The following is a 19,594-nucleotide window of genomic DNA, read 5'->3' on the forward strand; positions in this document are numbered from 1 at the left end:
CCGTCAAACATTTAACAGGCCAAACATTTAACTGCTAAATAGTGTCCCGCTTCGGATAGCTACAGAAACGTGCAGGCCAGAGCAATTGCCATCTACATTCAGGTGGCCACAATACGCCCACAGCCTGTTTGATGTGCAACGGTAAAACTCTTCATTTCCCTATATGAAAACAAGAAAGCATTCTCTTGATCGTCACGTGTTAATAGTCAAGTGCATAATGAATGTTAATTTGAATTAAGCCCGTAGATTATATGTACATCTACTATATGCTCTTAGTGAATGGTGGAGGAAAGCAGCAAATCTGGGGTACACACCCATCGACGACGAGTACATTAGAAATGGGGAAAATACTAAACTGCAAATGGCCGTGGAATGAAACCGGTGATGTCTTTCAAAAGCAAACCATATCAATATTCCGCTCGTGAGATTCGAGAGCAACTAATGGAAAAATGCAAATATTGAAAGCAGGGTGAGGATTTGTAATCTGCTCCACTAGTTTGCTAGTTCAGTGCCACACCAAGTTCTAGCTAGAGAGATAAGATTTACGGCTGAGGCATGACAACAAGTACTCCAATCTATACCACCAGCAACAACTCACCCAGAAATGGAGTAGTTGCACTAAGGCTATTTTGAGAATAATAAACGACAGGTCTCTGTTATGATGGCCCACCTATTACGAATGAAGTTCACTACATTTCATTTTCCATAAAAGAACGTGGAAGCTGCTATTTTTCATATACTACAGGAATTCGGCAAAAGAGATCTGATAAACACAATATTGAAGTGTGAGGCAGTATTACATTTGAACGTGTGTGTAAACTGAAACAAGTGATTTAATGACCACCTGTGTAACCGGATGGTTAGCTAAGCTACATTCCGTAGTGAAAGACCTGGTTTCCATTCCCGGTACCTCCTCGTACTTCTCGTATTTTTCTGAAGTAGGGAAATGTGAAACTGTATCCACCCAGCCCCGTGAGGTCAAATCAGGAGCAAAATGAATCGTCACTACTCTTCTGTTGGCAATAACGCCTGGAACAATTGGCGACATGGTGATCACATGACCCACGATCATACACCGCTTTTCGTATTGTCTTACTAGCAGCAGTGGGCCAGTCGGAACATGCCTAAGGCTCAATGCCTAAGTGATGTTTAGGTTTACAAATAATTTAGCAACAACATGATGTTTGCTTTGTTTGCTTCTACAATACTTCGAAAACTCAATCAAAAACTACTAATAAACACAAGACTAAGGCAATATTAGATTTAAATATCGTATTCAAACTGAAATACGTAATTTAATAACAGAAATATTAAATTTAATACCCTGAAAACGATTTTGAAGTGCAATACATGCTGCTGAATGTAAGAATGATCCGCACGTCAAAAATTTTAAAATTTCTTGTGTTTAGATTTATGTCACAAAAGGCCTTTAAACATTATCATTGTGATATTCACTTATTCCTATCGGTAAGTTATAATACAAAGAGGAAAACGTATTTTCATTGCTAGAAATAGCAATTATATGTGTTCAGATAACTTAAAATCCGAAGACTGAAGAGAAAAGGATGCTTTTTTCAGGGAGAATACCAAAATCGATACGAGAGAATGGTAAGCTTGACACGTAGAGAAAATTATATATACAGTATTCATATCATAACAAGAACTACCACATGCCACTTGGCCAACCGTTTGTCGACATTTGTCATCCAACTGTACAGAAGTCGGAATCATTACTTATAACTAAGATGAAACAAAAATGAGTCATACTGCTCGTGATCTTATCTACACCCACTAACGTTTGCGGCTGAGAAGAAATACAGTGGCCTCAATTTATACACAACACTACGTGACTGATAAGCTAACTGATAAGGGTGTACTATCACCAAACATTACCAATATTAATGCTGATAAAGAAGCAATTGTTTCGCATTCTGCATTGATCCCACATACAAGTAGGAGACCCTCTTATTCGTACATATTCTCCAGTACGTGAAAAAAGAGAAGCTGTATTATTGACCCATTAGATCCCTGCAAAGGGTGCGACGTCCGAAAGTACAGTCAGTGGACATGGACACAGCATAACAGAGAGAAGGTATAATAGTAAACATGAAGCTACAAAAAAGTAGCACATGAAAGTATGATGACAACACATGCAGACACAATGCAGCATATGTTATTTCAATATGTGATGCCGACGTTGCTTACAAAGTGGGAATTTTGTTCAGAAACATGAAAAAAATTCACATGTTAATTATTTAGCAATTAAACTTTCAGAGTGGAAATGAACAGTGGAACATTTGCAATAATAAACTGTAAATACCTTAGAAAATGTCAGTGCAAAATCCAGCCTTTGACAGTTCCCGCACTTATGAAGGGAACGAAATACGTCATTCTCCAACAACACATATGGGTCAGAATATTCACAGCTGCTGAAAGCAGACACATTAATTTTCTAGAAAATTACGACACATAATCAGCAGTACCATAAATCCAAATATTTTTGCAAACAGTCTCAAATATTTCAAATCAAATAAATGACAGAAGTGTATAGGTCCGTATCTGTCGATTCAAGGAAATTCAAGGCATGTGAGAGTAATTTAAAGTTTTAATTAAAACATAGAAAAAAATCAAGCTGCGAGCATTCCATAGTAACTGGTGATAACGTTAGTTCTCCATATTTTCACACTACAACAAGACAGTTTTAGCAACAGGGGACTTCTGGGCAGAGATCTCGTTTGTATAAGTCTGCATATTGTTTGTTAAGAAAACGTTCCACCTCCAGAAACACCACGTTGTCATTGAGGAAATGCTTCCCACGTAATGATTTGTTATTCTGAGGAAAGGAAAATGTCCCTAGGAGAATACGAGGGGAAAGCAAAATTTGATAGCCGAAAGAAGCACTCTATCCTGACGCGTGTGGCGCAGAACGAGTTGGGGCCTTGTCGTGGAGCGAAGACAGACCTTCGACAGCTTTTCACATCATCTTGACAGCGCATCTTGACAGCCTTGTACAACCTCTTAAAAAATTTATAGTATACTCATGTGACCCTTACGAGTATAGTCAGTTAGCATGACACCATGGCGGTCACAAAAAGCCATTCGGTATCAGCTTACTGCACGATGATCGTGACTTCGCTTTTTTGGTGAACCTAGGAACCTAGGTGCTGGCACTGCTTGCTTCGCTCCTTTGCCTAGTGCTATGAGGCTACACACGGCATTCATCTATCGTAATTCCGTGGCTAGAAAGTCATCTGGATTGGCAAACACAGCTCCACCACTTCCGCTGCTACAGTTCGGTATGCTTTTCGAATGACACTGAATAGTTGCGGAACACTTCACGCGGCAAATTTTGTCGAGTTCAGAAAGTCGCACAAGATATTGGAAACTGTATTCACTTTTCTCCCAACCTACAGTGTTTGGTTCGGTCCATCTTTGAGCCCCAGGACTTTCAACTCGGTTCCGACCCCCGGTTCATCACAGACATGTTCTCCATCATTCAGACTAGTTGGAGCACACAGGAAGCATCGGCGCCACCCAACAACTGCATCGTTACAGTACATTTTCATCTACTCTGCAGCGACTGTTTAAGCATGGTTGCCCATGAAATGTCAGAAAGAGTTAGCGCCTGATACACCATTTTAAAGCTACATATGAATTTTTTCTCAGAGTCCTCTAGCGGCTCTGACTCGGGGAGTTCAGTGGGTACCAGCACATCCGACACGTGGCTGAAAACAAACGAAATACTAATTAAGTAACTTTTTTGAGGTGTCAATGAATTGGACATCTTGCTTTGGTTCAAATCAATTGCATTTACAAACTTCAAAAATGTGAACCTTTGGGGCTATCCCTCGTACTAGTTCTATCAGCTGTCAGATAAACAGTCACAATTGCGAGCAAATATTTAACTTGCTGTAGGAAACAGGAAAACTGTGGTTACCAAAAATCTTCTTTTGTTGCTTTCACTCTGCCTGTATTATAAGACTTTCTCTTGTTTTATAGTCTCTGTACTCAGAACAATTTTTTTCTTGAAACACTTCCATTGGTGCGTGTTTGCATAAAAAAAGAAAATAGGATTGTGAGACTGCCTTGATGAGAAAACCATCAATTGTTTTATCTCTATTCTTATATACTTGAAGTGACAGCACGGTTTTTACATTTGTTGCTCTTATTTCCGGCATATTTTCTTTCCCTTTTTCTTAATTTTTTAATTTTTTTGTTGTTGGTCGTTATTCATAACGTCATCTGCACGTTCATTGCTCGACTTGCGGTGGCTTTTAAACAAAGAAAATCAAAGCTTTGGCAGTTTAGTTGTGATTGAAAGCATAAAACCTGCTACAACATTTTCAGTTTTCCTGTTACTGTGCAAAAATTAATAGTAGCCCACACAATGAATTTCTACAACTCTAGTCCTGAATGCCAGGATTCTATAAAAAAGTAAATCATGGACAGTAACACTATCAATTTAACTTAGTTGGTACTAAGCAACTGGAAAGTGACGTAGTTTTGGAGACGTATAGTTGGTAGCTTTGCTTGATTACATGGGCAGTAAGTGTAACCCAGTTCTCCACTCTTGCTCATCCCTTGACTTAACGGCTTCAAAAATAGCTAATGGCAAACCTAAGAAGTGAAGAAAAAATGAAGATGAGATGTAATAGGAGGGATTGATGATTGAGTATAACGTCCCGTCGACATCAAGGTCAGTAGAGACGGAGCACGAGCTGGATTGTGTCAAGGATGGGGAAGGAAATCGGCCATGCCTTTTCAAAGGAACCATCCTGGCATTCACCTAGAGCGATTAAGGGAAATCACAGAAAACTGTAAACGGGATGCCCGGGCCCGGATTTCAACCGTCGTCAAACCGAAAGCGAGTCCAGTATACCAACCACTGCTCCACCACGCTCGGCAGAAGGTGTAAAAACAGTTACACATGTAAACATGTTTGCTCGTCACACAGAGGGGTACGGGTGGTTCTGCAGAATGGCAACAAGGACTGTGAACATTGCCGCTTGTTGACAGAAGTTAGCAGTGAAGAGTGGATCCTGTTCTTCAGACAGTATGGCCGCACTGTGTAGGTTATTCTGAAAATCGGTGTTTATTATGGACCACAAGCCTTTCTGAAATCGTTTTCTTTTCGAATCTCTATGGTTAGTTCAAAATAATTTCTCAGTGGTATCACGAAAGTAGAACCCGAAGCTACTTGTAGAAGCACGTGTTTAATCGTCCTCGTCTGTAGGTAACATGTGATACTTTCCACCTTGCTTAGTATTCGGTTCCTCTGTCCGACGTACTTACTGATCCCAATATTAAGAACAGAATCATCAGTCGGGTAAACAAGGCAGTAAAGCGGAACACCATGTAAGTATCGTTTTCCAAGTCCCTTGAAAATAGTTCTGTTCAGAATATTTCATTGAGTATTTCAAGGGTTGGAGGCCGGCTCGGGCCTTCAGAAAAAGATAATGCAATCACGAACGATCAGAATCTTCATCAAACTCATAGGATTCTTGCGACCTTTCCCATTGTGACAGAGCTAATAACCGATATTCAAGATGTGGATGCATCAGACTCTAAACATGCAATCTGCGTGTTTTGTAAAGAAAAGTTATGCGAAGACACTTGCGGAGAACAGTTGTTGAAATGGCTCTGAGCACTATGGGATATAAGATCTGAAGTCATCAGTCCCCTAGACTTAGAACAACTTAAACCTAACTAACCGAAGGACGTCAAACACATCCATTCCTGAGGCAGGATTCGAACCTACGACTGTAGGAGAACAGTGGGTTAAATATGTTATATGCCAAGGCTGAAACAGTAACTTATGCTTGCGACTTCTTTCAATAACTCTTTATTTGTTATTCATTTAAAACCCGTCAACACGCAGGTTGCTCTGTTAGACTAGTCTACCACTTTATAATGTTTTATCCAACTTCGTTAAAACAATTAAATTAATTTTTGGTGGGGGTTGGGGGAACCCAGTCTTTTCAAACCATTTTTACAATTATTTTCCTAAACTTTAGTCTTAGAATATAAAATATTAATCAGTGTTTTGCCTTACATTTTTCAGTTAACTTGTTATAGTTTTTAGGAAGGTAATAAATTAAGAATTATTCCAAAAGGACGTTTCTTTAACTTCAAAACTAAAACGGTGCCTGTATTACCTCTCCTCTATCGTAACGCTACTATTAAAACTTAAATTTTATGAATATATAGACGTCAGCAATTGTTTAAGAAGTAATTTAATTACCACAGAGCCTTTGCAAGTGAAAGAAACATGCCTTACGTTTATATAACTTCACCCGTTAGTGGTTTGTAAAATGGATCAAGGCAGTCGGTCATCGCTCTTAGTACTTAGACAATAATTTAGCATGTGGTTCAAAGCGACAACATACAACGCTGTACAAATGTCGTCCACGATGTACACCTGTTCGCCTGAATCACGTGACATCACTCGCTGTATAGTAGTGTCTTTTCTGTGCTACACTCATAGTAGAAGGGTAAAAAAATTAATTTTAAATTCGTTTTGTTGCCTTGGAAACATAATGTTTTCAGTTTTAGTCGGTGTCATACACAAGAGAAGACGCATACATCCATAGGCAGAGTATGGCAGCGCAAGCAACGCCTGAGAAGTCATCATATGACTTTGGTATCTCCAGAGTACTATTCAGAGAATGCCTCGTCTGTCTTACAATGATTATCCTCGTAGAACTATAGGGTGTGTGGTTCTGCTACGTAGTTCTCAATATCTTCTGTTTAAAAGGATCGTCATTTTCTGTGTTGTGTATTTTTGTTTAATGAAGCAATTAGAACTGTTGGGAGTACCATAGAATTCTCTAACAGTCTGATTCACAGAGGTTCTCTTTTGGGAGAGATGTGAGGGGTAGAGGCCATTGTGTGCGTATTCAACTACTGTCGACCTTCATCTGCGTCCCCACGCTGTGACCTAGTTCCACAAAACGGATCCGTTCAGCAGCAGTGCTTGGACAGCACACTGCTTCAGGGGTTTCGCTGGGTTCCGTCGAAACGACGGCGGAGCTCCTATGCATCCTCATGGAGAACGAGATGCATAAACGGTGTGAACAGCGGTTACAGCATCGAACGCTCACGCATTTGAGTTCATTTGGAATCTGTTCTGTAGACGAAGATATTTCAGATTTATTCACATTTACAGTTTCTTTTGATTATAATCTCGTACTTCAAAATGTTCGCTTACTTTGATTTCAGTGAACTTCTAGAGCCATAACACAATTCGAAATCTGAGATCAGTCTTGCTTTAATAGACCAGAACATATAACCCTTCCTTAATTCGAGCAGTCTCGATGAGGTTTTGACATATATTGAGTCTTTCATTATCCTCACAACATACGTTAGAAAGCAATGGTACACACACACACACGCACAAGTACACGTGGGTACGGCATCAACCACGCTTCTCGGTTTGAGAATGTTCATGGAGAAGGGGAGAAAGAGTAAAATACATAATCAAAAGTTGTAATAGTGCGAGGCTCCTAAAGAGAGTTACACTGCGAGACGTACCAAGGAAAGTGACTCAACTTAATACACATAACAAGCAAAACATCTTTTATACAACCACAAGGAGTGAAGTGCTAAAATTGGACCTAAATTAAGAATTTATAAATATATATTACAAAAGTAAGTGTACAATGTGCATTCCGCTAAAACGCAGAAACGAGTTCCGGTACGATCAATGGAATTATATAGCGTAGCCCTCAGTTCCCCATCTATGAAGAAAGTTTCCGTTTTTACCTAACGGAAAAGATATAAAGTCTGGGACGTTTCGCCCTCTGGAAACTTCTAGAACATTCGAGATTATTCGAGAACATTCCAGAGTATCCGAGAAAATTCCGAAACATTTCTGGATGTTCCGGAATGTTCCACAATGATCCGAGATGTTCTGGATGTTCGGGAATAGTCTGAAACATTCGGCAAGATTCCAGAATGTTTGAGAACTTCCCAGAAGTTCTCAGATCATTGTGGAACGTTCAAGAACTTTCTCTAATGTTGTCGAATGTTCTGGAACATTGTGGACCATTCGAAGCCTTTTTGTTATGTTCTGGAATTGGGTGATGGGGCTGCCCATTGGTAGGGGTATATAAACCAAGTTGCCTCGTGAATTCTGACGTCTCTTTCTTACCAGTGAGTAAGTATAGAACCGAAAAAGTAGAGCCGTGAGTGAATGCCGTACGAACAAACAGTGAAATGTGAGTGGTCAAAGTGATACAGTTACTGAATATAAATTGGAGTGTGAAAAATGTATAAATTTTACTTAGTGTATTTTTCAATAAACAGTTGATTGGATTTATATTATAGACAACGCTCAAACGTAAAAGAGGAGGAGATCTTGCCAGTTCTGAAGCAAAACAGCGAAAACAAAAGGATCTGTTAAAAAACGGAACAGACGAAGAGCGCGAAGCATCTGGAAGGGCTGAACTTCTAATATTATCTTCTGGGGCGAATCTACAATGGCACATAAAAAATCACTCGAAGCAGCTGACAGAACATTACAAGACCTGCGAGGACACTCTGAAGTGATGATAGGCGCTCTACCCATACTCTCACAGGAGATTTTCGACAAACACTCTCAGTTTCCCCTAGTAACTCCTGCAGACGAAATCATTGCTTGCTAAAAAAATCACATCTCTAGCCACACATACAAATATGCCACTAACAAAAAATATGAGAGTTTATCAGTCGAAAGACGAAACAACACCATAATTTGCTGAACTGCTTTTACGAAAAGGTGATGGAACATATTCTAATGACTAGACGACCTGTCACATTAGCCTCAACACTAATTTCTGCAACACAGCCACTGCTGAAAGTGAATTCATGGACCAAGTATATCCAACATTGTTCACAATTATACAAGTCCAGACCGGCCAATTGAAACGGCAATTATAGCAACTAAAAATAACATTGTCGACGCTATCAACTTTAATATTCAAAAGAAAGTTCGCGTTGAAGAGAGAATACACAAATCGTTAGACACGATCGTAAACGTTGAAGAAAGTGTGAACCTTCCTACGGAATTTCTAAGCTCCTTGCAAGTACCGGGAATTCCATTACACTGTCTTGGACTTAAAATAGGATCTCCGATCATGCTACTCAGAAATCTCAACTCTTCAAAACTGTGTAATGGACCAATGATGATCGCCTAACAGCTATTGAATAACTTCCTGGCAGATGTAAACTGTGTGCCGGACAGAGACTCGAACTCGGGACCTTTGCCTTTCGCGGGCAAGTGCTCTACCATTTGAGCTACCGAAGCACGACTCACGCTCCGTCCACGCAGCTTTACTTCTGCCTGTACCTCGTCTCCTACCTTGCAAACTTTACGGAAGCTCTCCTAAGAAACTTGCAAGGTACGTAGCTTGTTATCGAGTAGGATATTCGAAAAATTACTGTGTATGTACCTCGGGGAACAAAATGATTTTTTTTTTATAAACAAGTATCATAAATAGTTGCAACTTGTTTTCATTAAAATTTTTTTACCTCTTATGGTTTAAGATATATTGTAAATAGTTAGAATATGTTTCCAATAAATAAATTTACCCTTTTATTTCAAGTACCACACAATCACACATTAACTCTCTGAGCGAAGCCAAGTACCCCTGCTGATTAATATAAATACACATTGTGCTGAATATATGAGACATCTCCATAACAGAGGAAAGTCATCCTAAGCCGATAGTCAAATAAATTATAAAAATTTTGAGAACTTCATATAAAACGTTTCAGAATTTTCAAAAAATTTCTATGTATTGCGTCAGTTGTATTTAACGTTAAAAATGTTTACGCATTGATGACCAGTTTTAGGAGTTTAACTACCATACCTAGCTTACGCTGTATGTGACAGAAGTTGAAACGTGGAACCTGTACGGCGCTGTAATTTATTTTTAATTCAGTGACACGTCTGTGCAGATATTTTTGTTACAGTCAGTAACTGCAGACAGAGATTGCCTCAAATAGTACTGTAAATGCAATTAGTAGTGTAAAACACTGTTGCATCGCCCAGAACATTATTATTGTAAAATCTTCAAGTAAAATACGTTATGCACAGCCACGCTATCGGCAACAGCAATTGGAAGAAAGAGGCTGTACAGGCTAGAAAAAATTTTATACGTTGAATATGTATTTTAATGTCCGAATAAGTCTATCAGTGCGACAGTGTTGTGTATACGTTTCATGTGCTAATTTTGACGTCAAGTGCAGATTATATGGCAAATCTCGGTTTTTCTGTTGTTGACTGTTACTGAAATTAACGAAAATTATTACGGCGCCGTATTGGCTTCACGATTTAATTACTTTCACAGCCATCTCCAGATGATAGTTAAACCACCGAAAGCGTCATCACTTTTAAAAATACATATTGTCTTCTTGGGTCCATTAATTACGCTTAATCGCAGAAGAAAGAAACGTGGAAAGGGAAACAAGCCTGTCACTATACTAATAGCATATGGCTCTGAAAAAATGATTGCATAATCACCATGGTCTGTCTATACAAAGACAATAGATCTGCAGAATATAAGTTTATGATAGTGTTAACAGCAATATTTGTAACTTCACTGGAGCATTTCCTGCTGAGGCAAAGAGCAATTATCACATTTTCGAAGAACATCCTGCTCCATGTCAAATGGCCCACTCAAACAGCTTTGTAATCGTGCTCTATCTTAACTGGTCTCTCCGAACCAAAATTATTTTTATGCTTTCAGCTGTGTCGGTGTTGGTTTGGTAGCTGTATCCTACACAAAACAATGTGACGTTGATGCGCACTTGCAATGCCATTGTATTCGAGCCAGTGAATATTTCCAGGTGTCGTGGGTGAGGAAACGTGACTGGCACATTCTCACGTCCGGCCTCTTCACGTACACCAACGACGACCGCTTCCAGGCGTCGCACTCCAACAACGGCGAAGACTGGAGCCTCCACATCAAGTACGTCCAGAAGAGGGACAATGGTACTTACGAGTGCCAGGTATCTCCAACTTTTTTAATACCACCGTAACACTTGTCTTATTTCACCGCTATATAAAAATTATGCAAATGTTTTACACTACATGACAGTAGATATTGCACTTTAGTTTCTACATTATGATTACTACGAAATAAAACAAGAATAGCGGATGCACATCAAGAGCAGATGGCGGGGCTGTTTACACGCACCGCGAACACCAACAAATGATAACAAAGAATACAAAGTTCTAGTCGAGCCATTGGTGAACTATGTCAACGAACATTCATTACGCCAACCTACTGACAAGATTTTCACCCGCCCCATATGGCAATGTAGAATGTGTTCGTCTCCCTCTGGCTGATTAGAAGTCCTGTACTCCTGTATTATCTTCTTATTTCAGAATAAGTTTCGAGACGCTTTGATTGGGCGTATCGTGTGACTCCTCTCTCACCCGTACCTCATAATTGGCTTACGAATTTCGAAAAGTGGAGACAGTGTAGATCACCTTTCCCCATAGGATGCGTCACGCCATGCCAAAGTCTATGTTTGTGTCATTTATCGCAACAAAATTACTATTCATCCGTGTTCGATATTTCTACGAATATGTGTAAAGTTCTTGCACTGGCGGTGATGCATACTGAAACTATGTGGTGTTTAGTTTTCAAGGCCCAATTCATTTTTCGCTTTTTAAGTATTTATCACTTATCAGCAATTTATTGTTATTCAGGATTGTTATTCATGTGGAAACAGTGGCCCAGTCAATTTTTATCAACCACTGCAATCTGATGTGTGTGTATGTTGAGGTACTCGTACATATTACAAGTATGTAATCATGTAGGTATTGTGCAATTGTTGCCAAATAGAACCCACGGAGGAGAGGATGCCTGACGCAGTAAATGCAAGTTTGGTGCATTTGTGAATTTATAACATTTTCCCATTTGGGATCTTCTATGTCGGACATTTCTGACGACTACTAAAATGCACAGGGAATTTTTTTGTTCTCGTCCCAGCAAATGTATTGCTTCCCGATGTGGTATTTTTCCTCTTTCCAAATGGCATTCCTGTTCGTGTCAGTCTGAAACTGCCCCTGAACCCCTCCTCCAAGACAATATTCATAAATATTGCGTTTGTGAAGTCGTTCTGTTGGCAGGGCCTTCAGTTGACTACAGCTGTCAGACTTGAACGATACCTCATAGTGTTGCTTGCTACCGGTAGGATACTTCGTCGGCAGTATCTTCAACCTTTGATTTCATGCACATGTATCCCTCTGGACTTGTACCCAAACATGTGAAAAGCAGCGTGGTTGAGGTAACTGATATCTTTCTGTTCCATCCGCGCAGTCCTTATGCGTTTATCATGCTGCTGTCGATAATACATTTAGTAACATTTTTCAGGTTCCATGATTGTAAACGAACTCATATCAATGCCCTTCACCTGTTTACTGTAGTCATGTAGTCAATATAAATTGTTTTAACGCTGACACTCCCCACTCCTCTCCTCCCCCCCCCCCTCCCCCACCATTTCATCGCCTTGGTCTGCTTGATTTATTTATAATTTGTGGTGAGCTTTACACTCCGTATACTTTATCCCTAATAACAACAAATTGCAAACGGTGGACTTGAGTGAACCCAGACATATGCTTTCTTATTTTTTACAAATTATATAAATGCAAGTTTCCGATCTTCAGTAGTTCTTCAAAGAGAGTTGTAGGATCAGTATTGCCTCACGTACCCCAACTATCTTTGTAAGCCAAGTTGATCTAACCGGACGTCGGTTTCCAAAACTGTTTACACTCTTCTGTAAGTAATGGTTTTTATTACTTTGCAGATGTTTTGTGTGCTTATGAGTGCCCGCTTGTTCTGAATTGGAATTACTACACTGTTTTTGAAGTCATGTAACATTTCGCCCCTCTGATACATCCAGACCACATTTTTGTCATGATTAGTAATATTTTAAACACAGCTGCGTAACAGCAACGGTCTTACGTAATAAAATTATAAACAGCCGACCAGTTGAAATGGATAAATAAATTCTCTACCTAGGTTTCGACAAATATAAAGTTGTCTTCTTCAGAAGGTAACAATTTTACATTAGTAAGGACTAATGTACCATCGCCGTTATTACAATTGTCGGCATAGATCCATGTGTCAAAAATAGAATATAGCCCTAGAAATAGGGTTTGTCACGTTAATATAAAATAGCTCATGGATCTTGCAGAGCTCACAACCGACTCATAGATAACGGCGATGGTACGTTAGTCCTTACTAATGTAAAATTGTTACCTTCTGAAGAAGACAAATTTATATTTGTCGAAACCTAGGTTAAGAATTTCTTTATCCATTGCAATTGGTCGGCTGTTCATAATTTAATTACGATTCGTAATCCCAAAGGTGTTGATAATTCTCAGGAAATGTCATTTCCAGGTGCGCTGTATCGTGTTAAGTCATTAAGTGCTCTGTAAAATTCTTCTCGCAGTAACTCGTTATTCATTTCATTTTCATCCACTTCTTCTTCTCCTTCCCTAACATTGTCTTCAATCTTCTTTTCTTTATAAAGCCCGTCTAGGAGCCATTGTAATTTTCATCCTTCTCTTGATTTACTAGCATTGGTTTACCACTGGAGCTCCTAATGTTCCTATAGCTGCTTCAACTTCGTCTTACCGTTTCTTTACTTCTTCTACAAGCGGCACTTAGCTCGTATCCACACAGCCTTTGACGGAGTGATTTCTGCGTTGGAGTTTTCTGTTTCTCTGTCTCATATTTTAGGAACCTGTATCTCATTTTAGCTCTTTTATTTGCAGCACTTTTATATTTTCTCCTTCTGTTTAATAAATTTTAATATCATCTGTGTTACCCAAGAATTCTACTCGGCATTGTCTCTGTGACAACTTGTTTCATTGCTGCCTTCCGTATTTCATCTCTTTGCTAAATTTACTACGGTGATGAATGGTTCCATTTTTGACTGAATTTGATTAGGATGTAAGCAGACATTGGTGCAAGTCATACTTGCAGTTTCCTGAACTAAATATGTATCACCTACATCTAAAGTAGATATCTGGCAGTTTAGCAATCGCAAAGTTTTAATGGCTTTTTGCTATCAGAGAGCGTTTATGTAGACGTCATTCGGTAGAAGATAACTCTGTATTACAGTGGAAAGTTGTTGTGATACAAATGGGCGGCTAAGTTAATTTTTTTTTTCATTCAGAGAGATACTATTTCTAACTACGTCGCTGTTTCTGACTACTTATAAATGGTTTACAATATTACACCTACTGGTAATCTGAATAAAAGGTGTTGTTTCTAAGTAAGTATGGTTTGTTTGGTGAAAATGTGTAAATACTGACACAATGTTGCGATAATCGTTAGCTGTGGCTGGTCAAGGTGTTCGTGATCAGTTTAGATTCTTCGTAAATGATTTTTATCGGGTAAAAGTCATAAATACAAGTGACATTTGGATAAGGATAATCAGAGGAAATTACTGTAACACATGTGCTACTAACTAACTGTGAGGCTCTAAACTAAATTTTTTATTACCAATTGTTTTCAAATTTCACTTTACTATCGCCTAAATGCAAACTCCTGTACTACTTAGACGCAGTGTAAAATACGAAGCTTCTTAGCTACAGCACTGCCCCATATTTGTTCATGTGGGGCTCACCTTCCGAATTTTCAAATGTTATGTCTCTACCATTATGTACGAGTCCACAAAAACAGTCACATGAGAGTACAGACTAGCTTTAGTCTTGATGTACATTTCTATGTACTTATACACTGTCCTAGTTACATAACTTCTGTCAGTTCAATAATTAATGATTTCCTGTTGTTGAACAGGTGGCGACTGGCAAAGGCACGATCACGCAGTATTTCCACCTGCACATCATATACCCGACTGCCTTCATCCTAGGCAACGGGGAGTATCACATCGGCGAAGGCAGCACCATCTCTCTCGTCTGCATCATAGAATATGTACGTTGAAATAATTGTTACTTCTTTCCTAAAGATAATACTGTTAAAGCTTCCTTGGTAAATGGCCTACACTACTGCTGTTTTGGCGATTGTTACTAATTCTTCTGAAAACTGCTAATTTGTGATGGATACAAAGTTTCCTACGACTCGTAATGGAGCGTAAATGAAAACCAAAAGTGGTAAGATACATCCTGAAATATGATCCGTAAGATTCTTCAGTGGACGAGGAGGTAGGTTAGCTTCCTCGTTTCTTTCAGATGTTTCGTACAAACTAGTGAGGAACAGACATTTGAAACTTCTATATATTGTTTACAAATTGTGAAAGATAACATAAACTGCTGTTGATGGAGCGAAAATATTGAGAAAGGCTTCTGGCTCGATTTTGAACATTAGAGCTCCTCAGAGAGTTTTTAGTGTAGAAGTTATGACGAACATGAGGAAGGCGTGAAGTTACGGAACGAGTAATATTCCAATACCAGTCCTTATTCATACTAGAGTGTTCAGATATTAAATAAATAAAAAATATTGCTGTAGCGTGTAATCACCCCCATATCCGTCTTTTTTATATTTAGCTCCGAGTTCTTTTCTATTCCTATGAAGTAGAAGTTTTTCGCCCAGTACTATATCTCAACTGCTTGAGTCTAAATTTCATTTGCACAAAACATTTTCCACTGTAAGCGAAGCTATCAGTGCGAAGTTTGAGAAGACGATGACGGTATAAAATTTTTCCTATTGGTATCCTTCGTCATCGTCACCCACCATGTCTAGTAAAGTCCGTTGGTGAAGGGCCCAATAACCCTGTATCTAGGTAACCGTTCCCAAGGATTGAATATAGACGTTGATGTTGTTCAGATTGTTAATTCCTGATTAAACACATGTTTACGTGAATCATTTTGCTTAGTATTTTGTACGTTAACGTTTTCTCGTTTATATTTGTTGACCCCTGAGGCTATTGTAGATGAAATTACGGACCAACAGCAATTCCCATACTGTTTTCAGCGGTTTCATCCGTATTGATTAAGTACTTCTTCCTGTGACAAATTTAGAATTAAAAAAATAAAAAGATTCTTTAGTGCATTATCACCTTTCTTACAAGAGTGCTAGCTCTGCAAGGTTCACAGGAGAGCTTTTGTGAAGTTTGGAAGGTAGGAGACCAGGTACTGGAGGAATTATAGCTGTAACGTCGGGTCGTGAGTAGTGCTTGGGTAGCTCAGATGGTAGAGCACTTGCCCAGGAAAGACACAGGTCCGGAGTTTGAGTCTCGATCCGGCACACAGTTCTAATCTGCCAGGAAGTTTTTAAATTCAGCAAGGCTTGCAGTTAAGTAACGTCAAGAAAGCAATACGAACGAGAGTAATTCGTGCATTTGGAGAGGGGAATCAGCTTGCTGGTGAAACATTGGTTGAAAACAAGAATCAAGTTCTATATAAATGTTCTGAAATTACAGTTGTGGCCAGAATACAATCGTGTCTCAATGAATTACCTTGCAGTGAACCAAACCTACCCTTACGTTTCTGCCGGCCGAAGTGGCCGTGCGGTTAAAGGCGATGCAGTCTGGAACCGCAAGACCGCTACGGTCGCAGGTTCGAATCCTGCCTCGGGCATGGATGTTTGTGATGTCCTTAGGTTAGTTAGGTTTAACTAGCTCTAAGTTCTAGGGGACTAATGACCTCAGCAGTTGAGTCCCATAGTGCTCAGAGCCATTTGAACCATTTGAACCTTACGTTTCTGTTCGAGAAGACATTGTGTTAACAAGCCCAACGCGCATTGCTAACGGGAGAATACGTCGATGTAGCCTAGCAGGTCCTCAAATTAGGTCCCAGTGCGTAAAGGTATCGTCATTTTCCAAGCATCCCCCTTGGCAGAACCTTCAAGCTGGTGTATTTGGCGGAGTGAACTTCACATGCTATACGAGCGTATCAATACCTCAGTAAAATTAATCCTCCTTTCAGCTGCTTGCTTGTAGTAGGAGTGTACAGCAGGTGCTCGATATAGCGGACTAGAGGCTTCTCAAAGCATCGAACTGAGGTAAAACGTTACTCGATTGACTTGGAATGCACGTGATAAATTACGTTCATAGCTCTGCCTAACCATTACGACACAATGGCAATGATGGCGCTGGGTTGTACTTGCATGAATTCCTGTAGGCCGCCAAGCATCGTTGATTTTGTAGCTGAGAAAATGGAATTATTTAGATTGCACTTCCAGAAAAAGAAAGTGAAGCAACGAGAAGGGGATGGGGAAACGAAATGAAAATTCACAGATTGAGAGGGTGTGTGGTGTTTGTTAAATTGTTAGATAATGGAGTTACATTTCAATAAAACCTGACACAATGAGCCCACTTGTCAGTATGAGATGCATCACCCTCAGGCATGAATGAGTTCACCGATTTGACAGGGAAGTCGCTCTATTCTCTCCCGAGGCAAGATAAACCACAACTCTCGTGTCTAGTCCTTGAAATCGAGTATCCTTGCACTGGAACGAGACTGACATTCGGCCTGATCCTACATTTGTTTTTTCTGAGCGGGGGAAGATCTGCTGCTGTAGCTGGCCATGCGAGTAGCTCAACATCATGTAAACGTTTCATGAGGCACCTGCTATGCTTGGACTGGCATTGTGAAGTAGAGAAGTGACACCATTAGTGTGTTGCAACAGAGGTAATACAAGAGGACGCACGATGCGCGTGACGCACCATTAAGCCGTCAGGTTCCCTCAGTCACTGTCATCCGTGACATGAAGTCACACCCAACGGCTAACCACAAACACGATCCTACCGCTATGCCTCTCCACAACATTGGAAGAATGAGACGTCTTGCTTGGTCTCCACCACACGCCCCAATCGTGGTCATCCAAATTAGTGCTGAAGCGTAATTCATCAGTGAAGGCAATGAGGCTACAACCATGAGAAGGACACGCTTCCGATCACGACACGACTCCGCACCCAGACGCTTGTGTTGTGTTAACGGCGTAGACACGGGTCGGCAGTTCTCTAGTCCGGCTGCTGCTTGTCTCCGGCCAATGTTGGGAGGGTGGGGGAAGGGATGTCACAGAATGTTGGAGAGAGTCCGTTAGATGTTATCGGATAGTTGCCGCAGATGCAAAAGTGTTACGATGTACCTGTTGTACCATACGCAATGGCTCGATGACGACCATTCCAAAATCTATCAGGTTTTCGTAAAACTGTCTCCCCCGATTCCCCTTCACATTTTTTGACAGACAGTGTACTTCAAAGTGCTGTCAGGCGATCTTAATTTAGATTCCCAGGTTTTGGATGAACTACTTCAAAAAGCCAAGACGAGCCCTTGAACAAAAGAACGTCTAACTTCCCTTCCTCCCAACAACTGTGACACGGAACAACGTTAAACTACAACCTTCCTTTTTCTGCTACAGATTCCCAAGTGTCGAGCTTGTGTCACAGAATAATAGAACGACACTGACTCTTAATCTACATCGTCCAGCTGAGAACTCCGCATCTGTCCTGCCCACAATATGTTCCTCTCCTATTCGTGAAGAGACGCTGTGCAGTGTCAAGTGCCACTATTCATATTAGTTCGGAAGTCAATGACCAAAGAAGGAAGATATCTGTAATGATTACTGAAGATAAACGACAGGCCATTATCTTCAGAATGTCCTTCCGGTCAGTGATCATGTCTGCCACTACCTTTGTGTACATTTTTAGAAAAAGTCCTGGTAGATTAAAACAATGTGCCACATAGGTACCACAACATGGGACTTTGTCTTTCGTGGGCAGCATTGTAAAGTGCTGAGCCACTCTAGGATGACTCGCCACCAGATATCACAGCTTCAGTTACCAGCATCTGTCCCCTACTTTGCCAACTTTACCTAAAGTTCTTTCTGTCACACTTCCTGGTGTATAGCTTAAGATAAAAGATAGTTTCATAATAAGGTACTGTCCAGAAGGAAAGAGTCATTTCATTCTATTACGTACTGCTGTAACTGCCACTAAGATTACAGTTTGAAAGGTACGTAAGTTCTAGAGATGAAGAAGACCATTTTTCTAAGAGGTCGGATCATACCTGATTACTCACTGTTGTGAGCTATCACTTTTTAATGACTCACTGTTTACCTATTACCTGCTAGAATAAATGAATGGAATACGCTATGCTTTTAAACATTTATGTTTACTGTACCTGCATTTTTTCCTTAATTTAACTGTATTGAAAGAACTTATGCTTAACCTATAATTAATTAAAATTCCGTTACCTCCCTTGTAGTCTTATTATATCCGAAACGTCTCACATTTTATCTTTAGGAAAAACAAAAAAATTCGCGAATAATTTCTGAATATGAATTTTAATTTTTTAAAATAAAAATTCCTCTTGTCATTTCTTCATAATTTTATTGAAAACATCATATAATTTACAAACTACAATACAATTTAATTTTCTAGATCTCTAAATAAGATAGGCTTGTTGTTTACAATCAACATAACAGTTTGTGTGTCTAACCAGCAGGAATTGATCGCTGGTACGACTTCCAAATAAAATTTTACCAATTTGATCCGAAGTTAGTCCGTTCATGGTTTTGGCATATATCTGTCCTCATTTTGGAGAGGAATCCTCACAGGTCGCCAACGTAGCTGATATGTGTAGTATCTTCAGAATTAACTGCTTAAGCGGTTGATACATCAGTCACATGGA

The 19,594-nt window shown here is 39.7% G+C and overlaps 1 protein-coding gene across 1 annotated transcript in view; it reads left to right on the forward strand.

The window, feature by feature from the left end:
- LOC124616123 (zwei Ig domain protein zig-8-like) overlaps window positions 1-19,594 on the forward strand; it is a 282,641-nt gene that overhangs the window by 173,626 nt on the left and 89,421 nt on the right. The window contains exons 4-5 of the mRNA XM_047144389.1: window positions 10,828-10,989; window positions 14,799-14,933. Of these exons, the coding sequence (XP_047000345.1) occupies window positions 10,828-10,989; window positions 14,799-14,933 (297 nt within the window). The remainder of the gene's footprint in view (window positions 1-10,827; window positions 10,990-14,798; window positions 14,934-19,594) is intronic.

The sequence above is a fragment of the Schistocerca americana genome, chromosome 5 (genome assembly GCF_021461395.2).
Source record: "Schistocerca americana isolate TAMUIC-IGC-003095 chromosome 5, iqSchAmer2.1, whole genome shotgun sequence".
Lineage (NCBI taxonomy): Eukaryota > Metazoa > Arthropoda > Insecta > Orthoptera > Acrididae > Schistocerca > Schistocerca americana.